At 42.4% G+C, this 25,903-nt stretch overlaps 1 protein-coding gene across 1 annotated transcript in view; it reads left to right on the plus strand.

Annotated features, from left to right (window-relative positions):
- Positions 1–25,903, plus strand: part of LIPI (lipase I) — a 104,955-nt gene that overhangs the window by 14,630 nt on the left and 64,422 nt on the right. The window contains exon 2 of the mRNA XM_069760910.1: positions 13,942–14,318. Coding sequence (XP_069617011.1) covers positions 13,942–14,318 — 377 coding nt within the window. The remainder of the gene's footprint in view (positions 1–13,941; positions 14,319–25,903) is intronic.

Raw genomic sequence — 25,903 nt, forward strand, 5'->3', positions numbered from 1 at the left:
TATGGACGCACCTTAAACAGTTGTTGCACAGACTGTAAAGTCAGATACAGTGCACTTATATTTGCCCCCCTCCAATATTTCCTCCACCTGCTGAAAGGCATCCAGCATCACCATTACCGATATCGTTAACTAACAAATAGTGATGAGTGAACGTGCTCGGATAAGGTGTTATCCGTCCATGCTCGGGTGCTGAGTGACTTGGGCGTGCTCGAATACTATGTTCAAATCCCCGTCCCTGCATGTCTCGCGGCTGTTCGACAGCGCAGGGATTGCCTAACCAACAGGCAATCTTTGCATATATTAAAGAGGTCGAACAGCCACAAGACATGCAGGTGCGGGGACTTGAACATGTTATTTGAAGTGACTCGGTTAGCACCCATGCATGCTCGGATAACACGTTATCCATCAATACTAACATACACAGGAATGAACCTCTGATTTGTGATTTGATGATTTGTGTGCAAAAGTGCACTCAGTGTGTCCGAACAGTCATCAGACAACCATTAATAACCTCACTGATAGCAGCCAAGGCGTGTAGGTGCGGGGATATCTGCACTGGGTGCTCATACTCGATACTGAATAAATTGAAATGTTTTGAAAAATGTTTCCATTTTTTTTTAAATAATTTTCATACCATTAACATGTTTCTCAATCAAGTGATTTCCAGAATTCCCCAACTTTTTGTTGTAATTTCAATATTGAATAGTGTGTTTAAGCATATAGGGTGTGTATAACAGGAGGGGGTTATTGGCAGTCTCTTCAATATCTGTTTACATTCTTCTTTTTTTCTTTGGACTTTCCACATCTAGACAGGGTGTGATCGTGAACAATGTTTGTTCTGGAATGTATTGTATAGCAACATACCAGAATGATGTTATCATTAGCAGTGGTGACTGCAAAACTTCAGAGACAAATATAGCTGCAGAGCAAGATAAATGTAGGGTTTACCAAGTGATTAATATGCTAAAATCCAATTGTCCTCAAAGAATTATTTTCCATTCTGCTCTATTTCTATTATTTAGGAACTATTTCTTGCATTTTTTTCTATTTTTGAGTTTCTTTGATCATTTTTTTTAAACCTTTGTCTGTCTTAAAATGGATCGATCATCAATTTGAGACAAATGGGGACCAGTGAACAGAGCTGAACAGCTTAGCTCCATTAAACACAGTTGATTGAAGGGGTGCCGATGTCAAACACCACTGATCTGATATCGATGACCTATCCAGGATAGGTCATCAATAGGGTTGAGCGAAACAGATCGGCACTTTTCAAAAGTCGCCGACTTTTAGCAAAGTCGGGTTTCGTGAAACCCGACCCGATCCCACTCTGGGATCGGGTCGGCGGTCGGCGATCTCTAATTAAAAGTCGGGTTTCGTTATATATATATATATATATATATATATGTCATTCAGACACATATATATATATATTTATATTAACTTCAGCGCGATATAGCAGAAAAGCCGGTAATTCAATTACCGGCTTTTCATTTCTCCTGCCAAAACCCGACATGATATGAGACCTGGTTTACATACAGTAAACCATGTCATATCCCCCTTTTTTTGCATATTCCACACTACTAATGTTAGTAGTGTGTATGTGCAAAATTTCAGTGCTCTAGCTCTTAAATTTAAGGGTTAAATCGTGGAAAAAATTGGCATGGGCTCCCGCGCAATTTTCTCCGCCAGAGTAGTAAAGCCAGTGACTGAGGGCAGATACTAATAGCCTGGAGAGGGTCCACGGTTATTGGCCCCCCCCTGGCTAAAAACACCTGCCAGGGGGGGGGGGGGCCACATTGAGCGGTCACAGACTCCTCCCGGACCTCCACACCGGACTCATAAGCGGCGTCTTTCTGCTAAGTGGGAGTTCCACCCTTGCTTTATATACTTATAAACAGCGATCTCTTGAAAAAGGCTTTACAATTATATGCCGAAACGTTGAGACTACATATAAGCTGTTTAAAGTTTCTTTTGCATGTGGAACCCACAAACCTTTTTTCCTTTGGAATAAAATTGATGAACAATTAAATATCCGCATTTTTATTGTGTGCCGGAGTTTCTATTTTAAGATAAAAACACCTGCCCCCAGCCACCCCAGAATAGGCACATCTGTAAGATGCGCCTATTCTGTTACTTGGCCACTCTCTTCCCATTCCCGTGTAGCGGTGGGATATGGGGTAATTAAGGGTTAATGCCACCTTGTGAAGCTCATTGTTCTTTGTGCCTGAACTACTTCTTAATACTTTAGGGGAACCAAACAGAATTCTGGTGGGTTGAGGGGTTGAATAATAAATGACCCTCTGAAAAGACTTTTCACAGTTTAAAAAAAAAAAATAAACAAAGAAATAACATTCTTTTTGCTGCAGTGCATTTCACACTTCCAGGCTGATCTACAGTCCAAATGTCACAATGCCAAGTTAATTCCAAATGTGTAAACCTGCTAAATCTGCAGGGGGTTGAATACTACTTGTAGGCACTGTATAGTTACCTTCATTCGCGGTGATGCACCCCCTGCTGGATGTCCTCATATGACCTCGAGCCTGGGAACTTTTCTCATGCTCCAGGGACATCCAGCAGGGGGCGCATCACCGCGAATGAAGGTAACTACAGGTCATTGACCTACATTACCTTCATTCACTGGGGTTTACAGCCACGAGCAGCGCTGCATTAGCAGAGCTCCTGGCTGTAAAATATTTTAACCCCTTCAGATGGATTTACAACGTGGGACGTTACAGATCTACGGAAGGTATGTATATTGTTGGTTTATTATTTTTTATTTGTTACAGAGCGAAGGTCTTCAGCGAGTGGATTGAGCGTACAATAAATTATTACAACAAACGGTGTGTTTACGTATTTCATTAAAATACTTTTTAATATTGTGTGTGTGTTTATTTTTAACTCTTTCAAACAATTGGATTAATAATGGATAGGTGTCATAATTGACGCCTCTCCATTATTAATCTGGCTTAATGTCACCTTACAATAGCAAGGTGGCATTAACCCTTCATTACCCCATATCCCACCGCTACACGGGAATGGGAAGAGAGCGCCTTAAATTTAAGAGCTAGAGCGACGAAATTTTGCATATACACACTACTAACATTAGTAGTGTGGAATATGCAAAAAAAAGGGGGATATGACATGGTTTACTGTATGTAAACCATGTCTCATATCATGTTGGGTTTTGGCAGGAGAAATGAAAAGCCAGTAATTGAATTACCGGCTTTTCTGCTATATCGCCCTGAAGGAAATGTAAAAAAAAACAAAACCCCCCATAGACTTACATTGGGTTTCGAGTTTCGGCCGATCCCCGACCCCGACTTTTCAATAGGATCGGTCGATTTCACTCGACCCGACTTTTGAGAAAGTCGGGTTTCGTGAAACCCGACTCGACCCTGAAAAACTAAAAGTCGCTCAACCCTAGCCATCAATATTGTTAAGCCGTAAATCGTCTTTAATCTGTGGGAATTAATAGAGGGTTTATGATTTTATGTAGTCATATATTGCTGGTCACTCCTTGTATAGAAAAGGATATTCATTAACCCCTTAACGACCACCAAAATGCCATTTAATGTTCGACAGTTAAGGGTACTTATTTTTCTGGGGGTAGCTCAGATGCTGGAGAACATGATCAGGGCCTGTTTTTACGGTCCCCCTGTCTGGTGATCGCTGCTATTCACCGAATAACGGGGAACACACACAAAAAAAGTCCGATTTCAAATTAATTTCTCTCTCCTCTAATATGATCTATCATATCAAATGAGAAGGAAATGAGGTCCCCTAAGTCATCCCCCTGTCCCTTCTGCTCCATCCCCCGGCCATCTGCGCCATCTTCCTGGAAAAAAAATGGCGGGTGCATGTGCATTGTGCCGCCGAGATCTGCCAGCCGGTACCTGGCAACAATAGGGAATTTTTCCTATTGGTTCCTTTTGATCACCGTGATAGGGTGTATCACAGTGATCAAAACAAAAAAAATAGTAAATCAAATCCCCCTTTGTAATCCTCTTATTTGGATAAAAATTTTTCCATTCTTTGCTGTTGGTGTTAGGGTTGTGTTAGGATTGGGGGTTAGGGTTGGAGCTTGGGGTTGTATTAAGGTTGGAGTTAGAATTGGTTTAAAAAAAAAAAAAAAAAAAGTTTAAAAAATGCAGACGATATGATGGCTAGTGTTGATCTCAAGTGCTCGCTACCCGAGTTGGCATCAGATGCTTGAGTATGCATGGAGTATCGCAGATCTCTGCATGTATTTTTTTGGTGTCTAGCAGCTGTGAAACATGTGGGGCAGGGTCTTGAGCATGTCACTCCAGCACCCGCGATTTTTGTTGTATACCAAGTGCAAACTGGAGTAGCGAGCACTTGCGCTCAACACTAATGACAACGTATTCAATATGACAACCTAATGTTATCAAATTCTGTGTCATACCTGTGGGTTTAAAATGCTCACTATACCCCTGAATAAAATTCTTGGGGGGTATGGTTTCCAAAGTGGGGTCACTTGGTGGGGTTTCCACTGTTTAGGCACATCAGGGCCTCTCTAAACGGGAAAAGGCATCTGCTCTCAATTCCAGCCAATTTTTCAAAAAGTCACGTGGTGCTCCTTTCCTTCTGAGCTCTGCCATGCACACAAACAGTAGCTTTCCCCCACATATGGGGTATCAGCGTTCTTGGGAGAAATTGCACAATAAATTTTGTGGTCCATTTTCTCTTGCTAAGCTTGTGAAAATAAAAACGTTTGGTTCTAAAGAAAATTTTCCGTGTAAAATGTTAAATTTTCATTTTTTTCCTTCCACATTGCTTCAGTTTCAACTGAAGAGTTAATAAACTTCTTGAATGTGGTTTTGAGCTCCTTGATGGGTGTAATTTTTAGAATGGTGTAGCTTTTGGGTATTTCTGTCATTTAGGCACCTTAAAGTCACTCAGTCACTCAGACACCTCAAATGTGACATGGTCCCTAAAAAAAAATGGTTCTGTAAATTTTTTTGGAAGAAGGCGAAACCGCTGGTCAACTTTTAACCCTTACTTCCTAACAAAAAAAATTGTTTAAAAAATTGTGCTGATGTAAAGTAGACATGAGGGAAATGTTATTTATTAACTATTTTGTGTGACATAACTGTTTTAAGGGCATAAAAATTGAAACTTTGAAAATTGCTACATTTTCAGAATTTTTGCCAAATCTGTTTTTTTTTTTTCACAAATAAGCGCAAGTCATATCAAACAAATTTTACCACTATCATGAAGTACAATATATCACGAGAAAACATTCTCAGAATCATTGGGATTCATTGAAACGTTCCAGAGTTATTACCTCATAAATTGACAGTGGTCAGAACTGTAAAATTTGGTCTGTCATTAACCCCTTCCCGACCTTTGACGCCACGTAGGCGTCATGAAAGTCGGTGCCATTCCGACCCATGACGCCTATGCGGCGTCATGGAAAGATCGCGTCCCTGCAGATCGGGTGAAAGGGTTAACTCCCATTTCACCCGATCTGCAGGGACAGGGGGAGTGGTAGTTTAGCCCAGGGGGGGGTGGCTTCACCCCCTCGTGGCTACGATCGCTCTGATTGGCTGTTGAAAGTGAAACTGCCAATCAGAGCGATTTGTAATATTTCACCCATTATAACGGGTGAAATATTACACTCCAGCCATGGCCGATGCTGCAATATCATCGGCCATGGCTGGAAATACTAGTGTGCCCCCACCCCACCCCTCCGATCGCCCCCCCACCCCCCCGATCTGGCCGGTACACTGCTCCGGCTCCCCTCCGTCCAGTGCTCCGCTCCCCCCCGTGCTCGTGTCCGCTCCCCCCGTGCTCCAATCACCCCCCCGTGCTCCAATCACCCCCCCTGCACTCCGATCCACCCCCCCCCCCGTGCTCCGTTCCACCCCCCCGTGCTCCGTTCCAGCCCCCCCGTGCTCCGTTCCACGCCCCCCGCGCTCCGTTCCACCCCTCCCGCGCTCCGATTCCCCCCCCCGTGCTCCGATCCCCCCCCCCGTGGTCCCCCCCACCCTATCATACTTACCGATCCAGCCGTGGTCCCGTCCGTCTTCTCCCGGGCGCCGCCATCTTCCAAAATGGCGGGCGCATGCGCAGTGCGCCCGCCGAATCTGCCGGCCGGCAGATTCGTTCCAAAGTGCATTTTGATCACTGAGATATAATCTATCTCAGTGATCAAAATAAAAAAAATAATAAATGACCCCCCCCCTTTGTCACCCCCATAGGTAGGGACAATAAAAAAATAAAGAAATTTTTTTTTTCCACTAATGTTAGAATAGGGTTAGGGGTAGGGTTAGGGTTAGGGGTAGGGTTAGGGTTAGGGTTAGGGGTAGGGTTAGGGGTAGGGTTAGGGTTAGGGGTAGGGTTAGGGGTAGGGTTAGGGGTAGGGTTAGGGGTAGGGTTAGGGGTAGGGTTAGGGTTAGGGTTTCGGTATGTGCACACGTATTCTGGTCCTCTGCGGATTTTTCCGCTGCGGATTTGATAAATCCGCAGTGCTAAACCGCTGCGGATTTATGGCGGATTTACCGCGTTTTTTTCTGCGCATTTCACTGCGGTTTTACAATTGCGATTTTCTATTGGAGCAGATGTAAAACCGCTGCGGAATCCGCACAAAGAAGTGACATGCTGCGGAATGTAAACCGCTGCGTTTCCGTGCAGTTTTTCCGCAGCATGTGTACAGCGATTTTTGTTTCCCATAGGTTTACATTGAACTGTACACTCATGGGAAACTGCTGCGGATCCGCAGCGTGTGCACATACCTTTAGAATTAGGCTATGTGCACACGGTGCGGATTTGGCTGCGGATCCGCAGCAGTGTTCCATCAGGTTTACAGTACCATGTAAACATATGAAAAACCAAATCCGCTGTGCCCATGGTGCGGAAAATACCGCGCGGGAACGCTGCGTTGTATTTTCCGCAGCATGTCAATTCTTTGTGCGGATTCCGCAGCGTTTTACACCTGTTCCTCAATAGGAATCCGCAGGTGAAATCCGCACAAAAAACACTGGAAATCCGCGGAAAATCCGCAGGTAAAACACAGTGCCTTTTACCCGCAGATTTTTCAAAAATGGTGCGGAAATATCTCACACGAATCCGCAACGTGGGCACATAGCCTTAGGGTTAGGGTTGGAATTAGGGTTGTGGTTATGGTTAGGGGTGTGTTGGGGTTAGTGTTGTGGTTAGGGGTGTGTTGGGGTTAGTGTTGTGGTTAGGGGTGTGTTGGGGTTAGGGTTGTGATTAGGATTATGGCTACAGTTGGGATTAGGGTTAGGGGTGTGTTGGGGTTAGTGTTGGAGGTAGAATTGAGGGGTTACCACTGTTTAGGCACATCAGGGGTCTCCAAACGCAACATGGCGCCACCATTGATTCCAGCCAATCTCGTATTCAAAAAGTCAAATGCTGCTCCCTCACTTCCGAGCCCTGAAGTGTGCCCAAACAGTGGTTTACCCCCACATATGGGGTACCAGCATACTCAGGACAAACTGCGCAACAATTACTGGGGTCCAATTTCTCCTGTTACCCTTGTGAATCTAAAAAAATGCTTGCTAAAACATAATTTTTGAGGAAAGAAAAATGATTTTTTATTTTCACGGCTCTGCGTTGTAAACGTCTGTGAAGCACTTGGGGGTTCAAAGTGCTCACCACATATCTAGATAAGTTCCTTGGGGGGTCTAGTTTCTAAAATGGGGTCACTTGTGGGGGGTCTCTACTGTTTAGGCACACCAGGGGCTCTGCAAACGCAACGTGACACCCGCAGACCATTCCATCAAAGTCTGCATTTCAAAAGTCACTACTTCCCTTCTGAGCCCCGACGTGTGCCCAAACAGTGGTTTACCCCCACATATGGGGTATCAGCGTACTCAGGAGAAACTGGACAACAACTTTTGGGGTCCAATTTCTCCTGTAACCCTTGGGAAAATAAAAAATTCTGGGCTAAATAATTATTTTTGAGGAAAGAAAACGTATTTATTATTTTCACGGCTCTGCATTATAAACTTCTATGAAGCACTTGGGGGTTCAAAGTGCTCACCACACATCTAGATAAGTTCCTTTCAGGGTCTAGTTTCCAAAATGGGGTCACTTGTGGGGGGTTTCTACTGTTTAGGCACATCAGGGGCTCTGCAAACGCAACGTGACGCCCGCAGAGCATTCCATCAAAGTCTGCATTTCAAAACGTCACTACTTCAATTCCAAGCCCCGGCATGTGCCCAAACAGTAGTTTACCCCCACATATGGGGTATCACCGTACTCAGGAGAAACTGGACAACAACTTTTGGGGTCAAATTTCTCCTGTTACCCTTGGGAAAATTAAAAAATTCTGGGCTAAATAATTATTTTTGAGGAAAGAAAACGTATTTATTATTTTCACGGCTCTGCATTATAAACTTCTATGAAGCACTTGGGGGTTCAAAGTGCTCACCACACATCTAGATAAGTTCCTTTGGGGGTCTAGTTTCCAAAATGGGGTCACTTGTGGGGGGTTTCTACTGTTAAGCCACATCAGGGGCTCTGCAAACGCAACGTGACGCCCACAGAGCATTCCATCAAAGTCTGCATTTCAAAACGTCACTACTTCACTTCCGAGCCCCGGCATGTGCCCAAACAGTGATTTACCCCCACATATGGGGTATCAGCGTACTCAGGAGAAACTGGACAACAACTTTTGGGGTCAAATTTCTCCTGTTACCCTTGGGAAAATAAAAAATTGCAGGCTAAAAGATCATTTTTGAGAAAATAATTTTTTTTTTTATTTTCATGGCTCTGCGTTATAAACTTCTGTGAAGCACTTGGGGGTTCAAAGTCCTCACCACACATCTAGATTAGTTCCTTTGGGGGTCTAGTTTCCAAAATGGTGTCATTTCTGGGGGATCTCCAATGTTTAAGCACACAGGGGCTCTCCAAACGTGACATGGTGTCCGCTAATGATTGGAGCTAATTTTCCATTTAAAAAGCCAAATGGCGTGCCATCCCTTCCGAGCCCTGCCGTGCGCCCAAACAGTGGTTTACCCCCACATATGGGGTATCAGCGTACTCAGGACAAACTGGACAACAATATTTGGGGTCCAATTTCTCCCATTATCCTTGGCAAAATAGGAAATTCCAGGCTAAAAAATCATTTTTGAGGAAAGAAAAATTATTTTTTATTTTCATGGCTCTGCGTTATAAACTTCTGTGAAGCACCTGGGGGTTTAAAGTGCTCAATATGCATCTAGATAAGTTCCTTGGGGGGTCTAGTTTCCAAAATGGGGTCACTTGTGGGGGAGCTCCAATGTTTAGGCACACAGGGGGCTCTCCAAACGCGACATGGTGTCCGCTAACAATTGGAGCTAATTTTCCATTCAAAAAGTCAAATGGCGCGCCTTCCCTTCCGAGCCCTGCCGTGTGCCCAAACAGTGGTTTACCCCCACATATGAGGTATCGGCGTACTCGGGAGAAATTGCCCAACAAATTTTATGATCCATTTTATCCTACTGCCCATGTGAAAATGAAAAAATTGAGGCGAAAATAATTTTTTTGTGAAAAAAAAGTACTTTTTCATTTTTACAGATCAATTTGTGAAGCACCTGAGGGTTTAAAGTGCTCACTAGGCATCTAAATAAGTTCCTTGGGGGGTCTAGTTTCCAAAATGGGGTCACTTGTGGGGGAGCGCCAATGTTTAGGCACACAGGAGCTATCCAAACGCGACATGGTGTCCGCTAACGATGGAAATAATTTTTCATTCAAAAAGTCAAATGGCGCTCCTTCCCTTCCGAGCCTTACCATGTGCCCAAACAGTGGTTTACCCCCACATGTGAGGTATTGGTGTACTCAGGAGAAATTGCCCAACACATTTTAGGATCCATTTTATCCTGTTGCCCATGTGAAAATGAAAAAATTGAGGCTAAAAGAATTTTTTTGTGAAAAAAAAGTACTTTTTCATTTTTACGGATCAATTTGTGAAGCACCTGGGGGTTCAAAGTGCTCACTATGCATCTAGATAAGTTCCTTGGGGCGTCTAGTTTCCAAAATGGGGTCATTTGTGGGGGAGCTCCAATTTTTAGGCACACGGGGGCTCTCCAAACGTGACATGGTGTCCGCTAAAGAGTGGAGCCAATTTTTGATTCAAAAAGTCAAATGGCGCTCCTTCCCTTCCAAGCCCTGCTGTGCGCCCAAACAGTGGTTTACCCCCACATATGAGGTATCAGCGTACTCAGGACAAATTGGACAACAACTTTCGTGGTTCAGTTTCTCCTTTTACCATTGGGAAAATAAAAAAATTGTTGCTAAAAGATAATTTTTGTGACTAAAAAGTTAAATGTTCATTTTTTCCTTCCATGTTGCTTCTGCTGCTGTGAAGCACCTGAAGGGTTAATAAACTTCTTGAATGTGGTTTTGAGTACCTTGAGGGGTGCAGTTTTTAGAATGGTGTCACTTTTGGGTATTTTCAGCCATATAGACCCCTCAAACTGACTTCAAATGTGAGGTGGTCCCTAAAAAAAATGGTTTTGTAAATTTCGTTGTAAAAATGACAAATCGCTGGTCAAATTTTAACCCTTATAACTTCCTAACAAAAAAAAATTTTGTTTCCAAAATTGTGCTGATGTAAAGTAAACATGTGGGAAATGTTATTTATTAACTATTTTGTGTCACATATCTCTCTGGTTTAACAGAATAAAAATTCAAAATGTGAAAATTGCGAAATTTTCAAAATTTTCGCCAAATTTCCGTGTTTATCACAAATAAATGCAGAATTTATTGACCTAAATTTACCACTAACATGAAGCCCAATATGTCACGAAAAAACAATCTCAGAACCGCTAGGATCCGTTGAAGCGTTCCTGAGTTATTACCTCATAAAGGGACACTGGTCAGAATTGCAAAAAACGGCAAGGTCTTTAAGGTCAAAATAGGCTGGGTCTTGAAGGGGTTAAGGTCAATTTTTTTTTTATTTTCTAAATTTACTGGAGTGGCTTTTATGACATCATTTCCTGCCTTTATCTTTTTTTTTCTTCTCATTCTTTTGACTTTTTTCAACTTTTTCATTAATCCCTCAGGGACATTTTCCCCATAAGCATGTGTAATGCTTTACAGCATAACTCTAAGCATAAATAATACCCCCATGATGTGACCAACAGCTACTGCCATATACGGACCATGATAAAGGAAAGACCAGGCAGGAGCAATTGGAGAACAAATGGTTAAATACAAAGAAGCACAGTTAACGTCTTCTGATTCTTCAGATTTTCGAAAACTCCTTTAAGACCTATGAGCTTGACGTGCAGGCTGTTTTAAGCCACACAGACTTTTCATTTATTTGAAGCTGTGACCACTACTAGGACAAACCCTTCTTGATCTAAATGTTTGGCCCTGATAAAATAAAAAAGCTTATACTTACCTTCCGTGCAGCGCTGTTCCCACGGTCGGCACTTGCAGTCCCGGGGCTCCTGTGCGGTTGTTGTGACATGTGAGCCCGGCACCGAATCAGCGCTGGCATCAATGTCCCTGTGCTCGTGCAAATTGAACAGCTAAGCTCTGACTTCCTCTTCATTTTCAATTCGTAAGCATGGCATGAACTGTGACGCCAGCGATAATTGGGCGCCGGGCTCACATGTCACAGCAACAGCATGACAGTTTCGAGACTGTGAGTTCCGAGGCCTTGGAAGGGCGCTGGCATGGGAGGGGAGTATAGCCTTTTTTATTTTATCGGGGCCAAACATTTAGATCAAGAAGGGATTGTCCTAGTAGTGGACAACCCCTTTAAAAGTAAATATGCTTATTTTGACATTTGTGCACTAGAAAATGTTAAATTTGTAGAATATGTGTGTTGGAAAAACCAGATCAAAATATTGTACAAATTGTCTAAATTTGGGAGCGATTCCTCAAGCACATTCCTACACCATTGTTGCCGAAAGCCGGCAAGAATAAGAAGCTTTAAATTCATTAATCATTGCGCAAATATTTGTGACTTTCTTACATTTGTTTTCTGGTATAAACTCCATGATGAATTATCCCGGTACAAGTATCACTAATTAAGACTAAGAGGTGAATTTATCACGGCTTTTTATCAATATTTTGCTGTCAAAAAGTGTCAGATTTTGACATATGCCGTTTTTTTAGACATTTGTGACTTTTTGCTCTTTCGCACTGTTCTCTTTTGAAAAGTGGGTTGGGAAGTGAATGTGGTTAGCTTTGCAAATTGGGTTTCAGCCAGACATGAATTTGTGACTCGCTGCAGAGCAGGGATGGCTTGAACAAATTGTTATACCAAAAGATGTGCAAAATTTATCAGTAATAAAACACTTTGATAAATTTGGTGTATGTACATAATGGCAGCGCTGCCAAAGGAAAAACTGGATTTTTTATGCATGGGTGAAATGGCTTTAGGTGTCAATTAGGGCTTGTGCACACGACTAATTATATCGGACGAATGCTATTCATGATTTTCACAGTTGGCATTCGATGATTCGATGTGCACAGATGATATCCTATGGGGCTGTGCACATGTCCGAGGAAAAAGTCAGACACGTCCGTTTTAGATCTGAGTGGATCAAAATCGGCACTGCAAGTCTATGAATCCGTGAAAAACATCAGACTGCACTTGGATGATGTCCAAGTACTGTTTGATTTTCCCAGATTGACAGAATAAAGAGAGTGGAGAAACTTTTTTTTTTTTATCTCCACGACCAAGAAAAACTGACGCCACTCTGATCAAACTCTTATCAGAATAATCGGACCTCTTTTCTTAGGTGTAGAGTAAAATGTTGTCTGCACCTACTCAGAACACATCAATGTGGAGCATATCAGCCTGATCTAAATTGCTTTAGGCTAGGTGAACACAATGGTCTTGATTCATGAAAGCTTTTACACTATTATTCTGGCGTAAAAAGCTTTGAACAGTCGCAAAATTTTGGAGCAACTGGCGGCTGCGCTAAAATAATGTGGCTTTTAGCATTCTCTCACTATTTTGCCTAGCTCCGAGCAAGTGGGAATCCTTGACGACCACCGCTCGGCAAATTCATGACAAGCGGCGCCGTTCACTGCAACACAAATCTTACTCAACCGGAGGATAGAGTAAGATTTGCTGCGTGGCTCACATAAAAGTGAGCATCACTCATTATTTAGAATTGAACGTCCTCAGTGGCTGATACCTTCTTTTCAGTGAGCCATTAAAAAATAAAAAATTGCAAGCTTTCGAGACTACTCAGGTCTCTTCACCAGGCATAGAATAATACAAAATCAAAAGAATCACATATTTCAACACAACAGGACACAGCACTAATGCAATAGATAAGACAAGTGATGTGAAGCAGAACTATCATTATGGGAGAGGGATAAACAGTTGTTTCCATAAATATTGGAACAGTTCATAGATAAGGAGTGTGAATGGTTTTTTGCCCTGTGATTGGGGTCTACTTAGGAAGTAGGTGCAAGAGGCACAGCTGCCTGTTCATATCTATGGTGTGAGAATCAGGCTTCTGATTAGTAGCACCATGATCCAGCTCTAGGACCCAGGAGGCACAAATGAAAAAATATATATATATACAACACTCCTATCTATTCACACAGACTGTACGTAAATTTCTCCTACTTTGTCACTAATTGCTACAGGATGCTTGTCACAGCTACTGCTACAAGTGACCTTCACCATTGCTTTATGACTTGAAATATTAAGAAATGAGTGATGCAAGATGACTGGCTCTGAGAAAAGAAAACACAATTTTATGATACTCTGTTAGGAGATGTTTATGCTATTATTGGTTATGAAGTAAACTGTACACTTTAGAAGAAAAAGGGGGCCATATATATATATATATATATATATATATATTTATACAGTATATATCTTACATGGATGACTGATCCTGCGAAAATTGGTAGGTTCTGCCAGCTTTGGTCTGATGTTCATGGAGGTCTTATCCATTTCTGGTGCAGCCTTCTTATTTCCTCTCAATCTTGATTTTTCAGATTCTGAAGAAACATGCCATGAATTCACAGACCTTGATATTCATGACGCCGTCATTGGGACTGATCTACATGTGCAATTATTGTTATACACCAGAGACAATGCAAACTGTTCAGGAGACCTCAACAAGGAGAATACCACGGCATTCAACTATTTGAACGTTTCGAGAAAGACCATTTTTATTACCCATGGGTACAGGCCGACTGGATCTCCTCCTGTGTGGTTAGATGAAATTGTACAAAAGCTGCTCTCCATAGATGATTTCAATATAATCTTAGTTGACTGGAACCGAGGTGCCACAACACTGATCTATCACAATGCTGCTGGAAAATGCAGGAAAGTTGCCGATATAATGAAAAACCTCATTGATCAAATGTTGGTAAGAAAATGTGCTGCTTTATAGTGCTGACATCTTGTACTTTGTCTCTGATAATGTGCCTGAAGTTAACACCTTACTTTATATAAAAAGAAACGGTCACGAGATGAAAAGTGGCCAATTTTCTTATTTTATTCCTTCAGCTCCCCTGAGTGTTCCATTTTTTTTACATCCGCCCAACGATTCCAGATATTTGAGCCTTTTTATTGGTGCAAATTTTTATCTTAATTTCCAGTGGGATGTGGCTTGCAGAATTCTTTGGGGGTGTATATTTAGGCTGCTCTGCATAATTATCCTGTGAGCCATGCCCCCTTGGTAAACTTCATAACAATTAACACTAAACAAACACATCCATATTTCTGGAACCAAAATGCCAAATAAAAAAAAATAATAATAATACACATTACTCCGGAGAGCTGCAGGAATAAAATAAAAGTAAAAACTGGAAAATTTTGACCTAGCGACAAGTCCTCTTTAAGTTTGGAATGATTTTCTAATACAATTCATTATCCTTATATATCTTTCTAGTATTTGGACTTCAGTTTTCCTGATACAAACCTCTAGATTCCCAGTATAGCCATAGACATCAGCTTTATTTTGGCTGCCCATAGACACCACGACAGGGAACTTGGGAGGATCTGATTAATACATGAAATTGAAAGGAGTTCGCCCAACATAAAGCCTCATTCACAGATCCATGTTCCACATACGTGTTGTATCTGTTTTTTCACTCATAGAACACGCACCCATTATAATCTGTGGGGCTATTCACATGTCAAGGAGAGATATCAGTTTTTCTCCAGTATCACGGATAATGAGCCAATAGAAGTCTATGGGTCCGTGAAAAACATGTACAACACACGGATGACATCCATGTTCTGTCCATATGTAACATTGCAAAATATAGGAGAATCATTGTAATTTATCGATTTATTAACCCATCCATGAAAAAACACTAATGGTAAAAATGGACACATGGTCCAAACACTGATGACAAACTGATCCAAAACATTGATGACATTTTTCACGTTCATCTTCAAACACAGATGTATGAATTAGGCCTATCAACGTATCGCCTATCCACGTTGAAGGAAAAAGCCGGGACTCCATCTTTCCAATCCAAAAGCTTTAGCCTCTGTTTAGTAAATTCACAGATCAAGCTACGCAAGCTAAAAAATAGCTAACGCATTTCAGACTATATATTCTAACAAAGCCATAAAATATATGAGGCAAAGATCAACTGAATGATCGTTTCCAATCACTGCCTGGTGTCTCCAGCAATCAAATTCTAAAATGCTCATCTGATAATGATAATTTGCCATCGGCACAACCCTTTCTGTACACGGGAAGTACAGCTGACAATGTAAGGGCATCACATGACGGATGGTGCAAACCCTTAAGAACCCTCACAATGGCTATTTTACTAAATGAGTGTTGATTGACTTGATATATCATGGATTGCATTCATTGCAGACAATTTATCTTTCTATAATCAGGAGCTCTACTCTCTAGTTATTTCAGTGCATGGTTTCACAGGAGAAAAAGGCCACCTTCTCCACCCGATATGGCACTTTTCTCCTAACCCCACCAAACTCAAGACCTAGGAGAACGTCAGAAAAAGGTTTCTTCAGATTGGCTCTGCTGTAATTTATTGTTCAGTCCTCGGTGCTGTTTATAGTTTGGGTTCCCACCATAATTGCATCATCTTGTTTCTGGCTGACAGCACCTTGACTCATTGTGTCTTCTGTGATTACGCGATTATGGTATTACGCAAGAGACCAGGAGTAGTGACTTGTTCTCAACAGAGTTTCCTTGTCCAAGGAGTTTTCCGCTGTCTGCTCACACCATTCTGTCATCCTGCTTTGTATCAGCTATTTTTTTTAGCCTTGGGAATATTGTAAATCTTTCATTCTGATGTTCTTGAAGTACATATTTGACATTTTCTTTCTGTACATAGGTTAGGGGGAGACTATGGGGTCTTAAAAAGAGGACTGGCGGGACTAATAAAATAAAAAAAAATGTAAATCTCCTAGTTTCTCCTATTCATCACGCAAAAAAAAAAATAGATCACATTTTGCTTTGCAGTGCCCGCAATAGAAAATACTAGTATATCATGTTCTTTATCCCATGCATTGAATACCATTAAAACATTTCTTTAAATGCCAAAACTATTTTTATTGGTCACCCCCCAAAAAATGAAGAACAATTTAAGAACAAGCATCAAAAATGATGTCAATTAAAATATTGTGCTCATCATATAAAGAAACAAAAACAAGCAATCACCTAACTCAACTGAAAAATACATTTATGGCTCTCAAATGTGGCAACACAAACCAATTTTTTTTATAGGTATTTTGATTTTTCTATTTTTTCCTCTTAAAAAACCCAGTAAGGCCTATTAGTGCTGTCTGAGATATTCACAGACCCATATACTGCAACTAGATTGTGGCCCGATTCTAACGCATCGGGTATTCTAGAATATGCATGTCCCCGTAGTATATGGACAATGATGATTCCAGAATTCGCGGCAGACTGTGCCCGTCGCTGATTGGTCGAGGCAACCTTTATGACATCATCGTCGCCATGGCAACCATTATGACATCATCGTCGCTGTGCCCGTTGCTGATTGGTCGAGGCCTGGCGGCCTCGACCAATCAGACTCAGGATGTCTACGTCCTTTATGACATCATCGTCGCTGTGCCCGTTGCTGATTGGTCGAGGCCTGGCGGCCTCGACCAATCAGAGATGCGGGATTTCTACGTCGATGCTGTGCCGGTCTCTGATTGGTCGAGGCCTGGCGGCCTCGACCAATCAGAGAGCCGGGGTTTCCAGGACAGACAGACAGACAGACAGACAGACGGAAAAACCCTTAGGCAATTATATATATAGATGAGTGAATTTGAGTTGATATATCCTGCGTTGGATAAAAAAGGACAGGTTTCTTTTTTTTTGCGAAATACTGAGCAGCCCTATAGACTATAATGGGCACGTGTTTCATTGAAGGTAGAACTCTTATGAGCACAATGGTCTTCTGAATAAAGATTTTTTTCATTTGCACTGATGTGCTTTACTGCCTGGGTACAGTTTGAAAGGGCCACAGCTCTTTTTTTTCTTCCTGTCCCTACTCTTTTTGCTCATCAATGGGAGTTTGCTGGTCCAAGCTCAGAATGATCACACATTTATGGCCTATTAAAACTTCCTTTTAGCTGAAAACTTGATGACCGCAAAGTTGGGGGAAAAAAATATATATGCCGTATATATACAGATGCTTCTCACAAAATCTGCTGTACTAGTACTGCTCTGTCGGAACTGCATTTCTGCCCCGAGCAGTACTAGTACGGCGGCACGATCACGCGGCCTCAGGCTCAGCGTGGTGATCGAGTGTGGGTGTCAGCTGTATGTGACAGCTGACACCCCGCAGCAATGCCCATGATCAGTGCTAGCACCGATTGTCATTATTTAAGCCCTCTGATGCCGCTGACAGTACTGACAGCGGCATAGGGAACAATCATGCAGGGAGGGGGCTCCCTGCGCTCTCCCACCGCAACAACACCGCATTGTTCCTGTGGTCTCCATGGAGTCACCCGGCTCCAAGATGGCCGCGGGGTCCTTCCGGGTCCTTCAGTGAGGTGGCTTGTCAGCGCCTGCTGAGAGCAGGCTCCGGCAAGCCTCCTACACTGCCTGTCAGATTGGTGATCTGAGACTGTGCTATGCAAAGTGTCAGATCAGCGATCGGAATTTATATAGAATTGTCCCAACCTGGGACAATGTAATAAAGTTAAAAAAAAAATTATAATGTGTAAAAAATACAAATATATAAAAAAATAAAATCCCCAAATAAAGAAAAATAAATAAATAAATATTTTCCCAATAAATATATACAATTATGTAAATAAAAAAACAAAACAATAAAAGTACACGTATTTGGTTTTGCCATGTCCATAACGACCCGACCTATAAAACCTATAAAACTGTCCCACTAGTTAACCCCTTTAGTTACCATACCACCGAACAAAAAGTGGAATAACACGCGATCAAAAAGACAGATATAAATAAATGTGGTGCTTAATAAATGTGGTCATCTTACCCTTGGTAAAATAAAACAAAATGGATCTGAAGTAAATTTTTGGTGAAAAAAAGTTAAATGTTAATTTTTTTTTTAAACATTCCAAAAATTCCTGTGAAGCACCTGAAGGGTTAATAAACTTCTTGAATGTGGTTTTGAGCACCTTGAGGGGTGCAGTTTTTAGAATGGTGTCACTTGTGGGTATTTTCTATTATATAGACCCCTTAAATTCACTTCAAATGTGATGTGGTCTCTAAAAAAATGGTTTTCTAAATTTTGTTGTAAAAATGAGAAATCGCTGGTCAAATTTTAACCCTTATAACTTCCTAACAAAAAAAATGTTGTTTCCAAAATTGTGCTGATGTAAAGTAGACATGGGGGAAATGTTATCTATTAACTATTTTGTGTGGCATATCTCTCTGATTTAAGGGCATAAAAATTCAAAGTTTGGAAATTGCAAATTTTTAAAATTTTCGCCATATTTCTGTTTTTTCATAAATAAACGCAAGTAATATCGAAGAAATGTTACCACTAACATGAAGTACAATATGTTACGAAAAAACAAACTCTGAATCAACGGGATCCGTTAAAGCGTTCCAGAGTTATAACCTCATAAAGTGACAGTGGTCAGAAATGTAAAAAAGTGGCCTGGTCATTAAGCTGCAAATTGGCTCTGTCACTAAGGGGTCAAAGATACAAATTAATAAAAATGGAAGAGCTACTTTCCTATTACTAACAATGGAGGAATTTATGATGAGTAACCAGCAGGGACTTTTGGTTATGTGTGTAATCTCTAATCACTATGTAAGAAGTAGATGAATCATCGTGTAGGTTGAAAGGACATGAAGTAAGGAGCTGCGTCACAATGTCTAATGTTTAAAGAGAACTTGTCAGCAGTATTTTATGAAGTACAGACAGGTCCATAACTGCAGTATTGTAGAGGCTTCCTTCCAACTAACTCCCTTCTACATCAACCCCACCCTTTAAACAACCATGCACCGCTCCCACGGAACACCCCTTCCCCCCAAATGAACACTCGTAACACTCTTTTCTTTGGATAAATTGGCCAAATAGGCCTTTTATTAACAAACATTACAATAAATAAATATCTTTTTTGTAAGGAGGTTCTTGGAGCTCCAAAACCTGTCGGAAACCAGTAAATAATAACTAACCATCCAGCATTACTCCCAGCCGCGACCAAAGGCTCGGGGGCACCTTTGTTGTCGGAAAAGCTTTTCCACAACACTGACTCCCATGGACCCCACCATGTAGAGCCCCAAAATCTGCCAGGCAATTAACCAAAATCCAAACATAAAGGGAAAGTTACCATCCACCTGATGCACAACGCCCAACACGATTTTACCACCAAATCCAAGAACCCCCTCACTACTGTTCACTGAAATGACCCCATGATATCATCATCCAACATTTTGATATCTTACCTTATTGAAACCCTAAATTAAAGGGCGGGAGAGCGAGACCTTTGCTCTTGGTACCTTGTGCCGTTTGCTAGCCCCCACCCCTTCTCAGACAAACCCTGCTCCAATGTAAACATCCCCCCTTACTGTCCAACCCCTCTAAACTTTTGACCCCTCTGAGCCCTCCTTCTAACCATATTTATTTTTAATCTCTGCTTGCCCTACAAATCAAGTCATGGGTCACTCTGCTTATGGCTTTGCTGAGGGCGATGTTTTTCCTTTTTGGTGCTGAAATACTGATTAAAATGATACTTCAGGTGAAGAAATCCATTTTGTAGATTTTCTTTATTCCTTATTTGAAGTTTCTTTGTATTCATATCTTCGTGCTTCGAGGCGGGCCTGTGGGTTGTGTTTTCAGCTTTGTTCCATCCCCTCCACTGTGTCTGGGTGTGTATTCTTCTTTATTTAAAATATCGTTCCTGCGCCATCCTAGCCACGGGCGGTGCATTGCCCAAATTGAGCTCATGGAAGTCTTCAAGAAAATGAGCAGTCGCCTGCGCATGCGTAGATTGCTCAGTTCAACAGGCACCATTTTACTGAAGGTGCATTAACCCCTTCCCGACCCATGACGCCACGTAGGCATCATGAAAGTCGGTGCCAATCCGACCCATGACGCCTATGTGGCGTCATGGAAAGATCGCGTCCCTGCAGCCCGGGTGAAAGGGTTAACTCCCATTTCACCCAATCTGCAGGGACAGGGGGAGTGGTAGTTTAGCCCAGGGGGGGTGGCTTCACCCCCTCGTGGCTACGATCGCTCTGATTGGCTGTTGAAAGTGAAACTGCCAATCAGAGCGATTTGTAATATTTCACCTATTATAACGGGTGAAATATTACAATCCAGCCATGGCCGATGCTGAAATATCATCGGCCATGGCTGGAAATACTAATGTGCCCCCACCCCACCCCACCGATCGCCCCCCCAGCCCCCCGATCTGGCCGGTACACTGCTCCGGCTCCCCTCCATCCAGTGCTCCGCTCCCCCCCGTGCTCTTGTCCGCTCCCCCCGTGCTCCAATCACCCCCCCGTGCTCCAATCACCCCCCCTGCACTCCGATCCACCCCCCCGGTGCTCCGTTCCACCCCCCGTGCTCCATTCCAGCCCCCCCGTGCTCCGTTCCACGCCCCCCGTGCTCCGTTCCACCCCTCCCGCTCTCCAATTCCCCCCCGTGCTCCGATCCCCCCCCACCCCATCATACTTACCGATCCAGCCGGGGTCCCGTCCGTCTTCTCCCTGGGTGCCGCCATCTTCCAAAATGGCGGGCGCATGCGCAGTGCGCCCGCCGAATCTGCCGGCCGGCAGATTCGTTCCAAAGTGCATTTTGATCACTGAGATAGATTATATCTCAGTGATCAAAATAAAAAAAATAATAAATGACCCCCCCCCCCCTTTGTCACCCCCATAGGTAGGGACAATAAAAAAATAAAGAAATTTTTTTTTTTCCACTAATGTTAGAATAGGGTTAGGGGTAGGGTTAGGGTTAGGGTTAGGGTTAGGGGTAGGGTTAGGGTTAGGGGTAGGGTTAGGGTTAGGGCTAGGGTTAGGGTTAGGGGTAGGGGTAGGGTTAGGGGTAGGGGTAGGGTTAGGGTTTCGGTATGTGCACACGTATTCTGGTCCTCTGCGGATTTTTCCGCTGCGGATTTGATAAATCCGCAGTGCTAAACCGCTGCGGATTTATGGCGGATTTACCGCGTTTTTTTCTGCGCATTTCACTGCGGTTTTACAACTGCGATTTTCTATTGGAGCAGTTGTAAAACCGCTGCGGAATCCGCACAAAGAAGTGACATGCTGCGGAATGTAAACCGCTGCGTTTCCGTGCAGTTTTTCCGCAGCATGTGTACAGCGATTTTTGTTTCCCGTAGGTTTACATTGAACTGTAAACTCATGGGAAACTGCTGCAGATCCGCAGCGTTTTCCGCAGAGTGTGCACATACCTTTAGAATTAGGCTATGTGCACACTGTGCGGATTTGGCTGCGGATTCGCAGCAGTGTTCCATCAGGTTTACAGTACCATGTAAACATATGAAAAACCAAATCCGCTGTGCCCATGGTGCGGAAAATACCACGCGGAAACGCTGCGTTGTATTTTCCGCAGCATGTCAATTCTTTGTGCGGATTCCGCAGCGTTTTCCACCTGTTCCTCAATAGGAATCCGCAGGTGAAATCCGCACAAAAAACACTGGAAATCCGCGGAAAATCCGCAGGTAAAACACAGTGCCTTTTACCCGCGGATTTTTCAAAAATGGTGCGGAAATATCTCACACGAATCCGCAACGTGGGCACATAGCCTTAGGGTTAGGGTTGGAATTAGGGTTGTGGTTAGGGTTGTGATTAGGGTTATGGCTACAGTTGGGATTAGGGTTAGGGGTGTGGGGGGGTTAGTGTTGGAGGTAGAATTGAGGGGTTTCCACTGTTTAGGCACATCAGGGGTCTCCAAACGCAACATGGCGCCACCATTGATTCCAGCCAATCTCGTATTCAAAAAGTCAAATGGTGCTCCCTCACTTCCGAGCCCTGACGTGTGCCCAAACAGTGGTTTACCCCCACATATGGGGTACCAGCATACTCAGGACAAACTGCGCAACAATTACTGGGGTCCAATTTCTCCTGTTACCCTTGTGAAAATAAAAAAATGCTTGCTAAAACATAATTTTTGAGGAAAGAAAAATGATTTTTTATTTTCACGGCTCTGCGTTGTAAACGTCTGTGAAGCACTTGGGGGTTTACCCCCACTCATGGGGTATCAGCGTACTCAGGAGAAACTGGACAACAACTTTTGGGGTCCAATTTCTCCTGTAACCCTTGGGAAAATAAAAAATTCTGGGCTAAATAATTATTTTTGAGGAAAGAAAACGTATTTATTATTTTCACGGCTCTGCATTATAAACTTCTATGAAGCACTTGGGGGTTCAAAGTGCTCACCACACATCTAGATAAGTTCCTTTCGGGGTCTAGTTTCCAAAATGGGGTCACTTGTGGGGGGTTTCTACTGTTTAGGCACATCAGGGCTCTGCAAACGCAACGTGACGCCCGCAGAGCATTCCATCAAAGTCTGCATTTCAAAACGTCACTACTTCAATTCCAAGCCCCGGCATGTGCCCAAACAGTAGTTTACCCCCACATATGGGGTATCACCGTACTCAGGAGAAACTGGACAACAAATATTGGGGTCAAATTTCTCCTGTTACCCTTGGGAAAATTAAAAAATTCTGACCTAAATAATTATTTTTGAGGAAAGAAAACGTATTTATTATTTTCACTGCTCTGCATTATAAACTTCTATGAAGCACTTGGGGGTTCAAAGTGCTCACCACACATCTAGATAAGTTCCTTTGGGGGTCTAGTTTCCAAAATGGGGTCACTTGTGGGGGGTTTCTACTGTTAAGCCACATCAGGGGCTCTGCAAACGCAACGTGACGCCCACAGAGCATTCCATCAAAGTCTGCATTTCAAAACGTCACTACTTCACTTCCGAGCCCCGGCATGTGCCCAAACAGTGATTTACCCCCACATATGGGGTATCAGCGTACTCAGGAGAAACTGGACAACAACTTTTGGGGTCAAATTTCTCCTGTTACCCTTGAGAAAATAAAAAATTGCAGGCTAAAAGATCATTTTTGAGAAAATAATTTTTTTTTTTTATTTTCATGGCTCTGCGTTATAAACTTCTGTGAAGCACTTGGGGCTTCAAAGTCCTCACCACACATCTAGATTAGTTCCTTTGGGGGTCTAGTTTCCAAAATGGTGTCATTTCTGGGGGATCTCCAATGTTTAGGCACACAGGGGCTCTCCAAACGTGACATGGTGTCCGCTAATGATTGGAGCTAATTTTCCATTTAAAAAGCCAAATGGCGTGCCATCCCTTCCGAGCCCTGCCGTGCGCCCAAACAGTGGTTTACCCCCACATATGGGGTATCAGCGTACTCAGGACAAACTGGACAACAATATTTGGGGTCCAATTTCTCCTATTATCCTTGGCAAAATAGGAAATTCCAGGCTAAAAAATCACTTTTGAGGAAAGAAAAATTATTTTTTATTTTCATGGCTCTGCGTTATAAACTTCTGTGAAGCACCTGGGGGTTTAAAGTGCTCAATATGCATCTAGATAAGTTCCTTGGGGGGTCTAGTTTCCAAAATGGGGTCACTTGTGGGGGAGCTCCAATGTTTAGGCACACAGGGGCTCTCCAAACGCGACATGGTGTCCGCTAACAATTGGAGCTAATTTTCCATTCAAAAAGTCAAATGGCGCGCCTTCCCTTCCGAGCCCTGCTGAGTGCCCAAACAGTGGTTTACCCCCACATATGAGGTATCGACGTACTCGGGAGAAATTGCCCAACAAATTTTATGACCCATTTTATCCTACTGCCCATGTGAAAATGAAAAAATTGAGGCGAAAAGAATTTTTTTGTGAAAAAAAAGTACTTTTTCATTTTTACAGATCAATTTGTGAAGCACCTGAGGGTTTAAAGTGCTCTCTAGGCATCTAAATAAGTTCCTTGGGGGGTCTAGTTTTCAAAATGGGGTCACTTGTGGGGGAGCGCCAATGTTTAGGCACACAGGAGCTATCCAAACGCGACATGGTGTCCGCTAACGATGGAAATAATTTTTCATTCAAAAAGTCAAATGGCGCTCCTTCCCTTCCGAGCCTTACCATGTGCCCAAACAGTGGTTTACCCCCACATGTGAGGTATTGGTGTACTCATGAGAAATTGCCCAACACATTTTAGGATCCATTTTATCCTGCTGCCGATGTGAAAATGAAAAAATTGAGGCTAAAAGAATTTTTTTGTGAAAAAAAAGTACTTTTTCATTTTTACGGATCAATTTGTGAAGCACCTGGGGGTTCAAAGTGCTCACTATGCATCTAGATAAGTTCCTTGGGGCGTCTAGTTTCCAAAATGGGGTCACTTGTGGGGGAGCTCCAATTTTTAGGCACACGGGGGCTCTCCAAACGTGACATGGTGTCCGCTAAAGAGTGGAGCCAATTTTTGATTCAAAAAGTCAAATGCCGCTCCTTCCCTTCCAAGCCCTGCCGTGCGCCCAAACAGTGGTTTACCCCCACATATGAGGTATCAGCGTACTCAGGACAAATTGGACAACAACTTTCGTGGTTCAGTTTCTCCTTTTACCATTGGAAAAATAAAAAAATTGTTGCTAAAAGATAATTTTTGTGACTAAAAAGTTAAATGTTCATTTTTTCGTTCCATGTTGCTTCTGCTGCTGTGAAGCACCTGAAGGGTTAATAAACTTCTTGAATGTGGTTTTGAGTACCTTGAGGGGTGCAGTTTTTAGAATGGTGTCACTTTTGGGTATTTTCAGCCATATAGACCCCTCAAACTGACTTCAAATGTGAGGTGGTCCCTAAAAAAAATGTTTTTGTAAATTTTGTTGTAAAAATGACAAATCGCTGGTCAAATTTTAACCCTTATAACTTCCTAACAAAAAAAAATTTTGTTTCCAAAATTGTGCTGATGTAAAGTAAACATGTGGGAAATGTTATTTATTAACTATTTTGTGTCACATATCTCTCTGGTTTAACAGAATAAAAATTCAAAATGTGAAAATTGCGAAATTTTCGCCAAATTTCCGTTTTTATCACAAATAAACGCAGAATTTATTGACCTAAATTTACCACTAACATGAAGCCCAATATGTCACGAAAAAACAATCTCAGAACCGCTAGGATCCGTTGAAGCGTTCCTGAGTTATTACCTCATAAAGGGACACTGATCAGAATTGCAAAAAACGGCAAGGTCTTTAAGGTCAAAATAGGCTGGGTCATGAAGGGGTTAACACCAGGTAAAAAGAAAAGATCATATTTATAGAAAGTGATAGTTCCTCTTTAAATAGGTTTTCCCTCCAAAATAAGCAATAGTAAATTGTTATGATAATAAAATTCTGCTTGCAAGGAACTCATCCTTCCTTAAAATGATGGGGTCACTATTTGTTTTTGCAGAAAAGCTTAATACGCATCAATCATTTTGTTCTCCATATCATATTGTTATAGCATATCTATTTGGGCAGAGCGGTTTATTCTAGTGATATGT

The sequence above is a fragment of the Ranitomeya imitator genome, chromosome 3 (assembly GCF_032444005.1).
Source record: "Ranitomeya imitator isolate aRanImi1 chromosome 3, aRanImi1.pri, whole genome shotgun sequence".
In the NCBI taxonomy this organism is placed as follows: domain Eukaryota; kingdom Metazoa; phylum Chordata; class Amphibia; order Anura; family Dendrobatidae; genus Ranitomeya; species Ranitomeya imitator.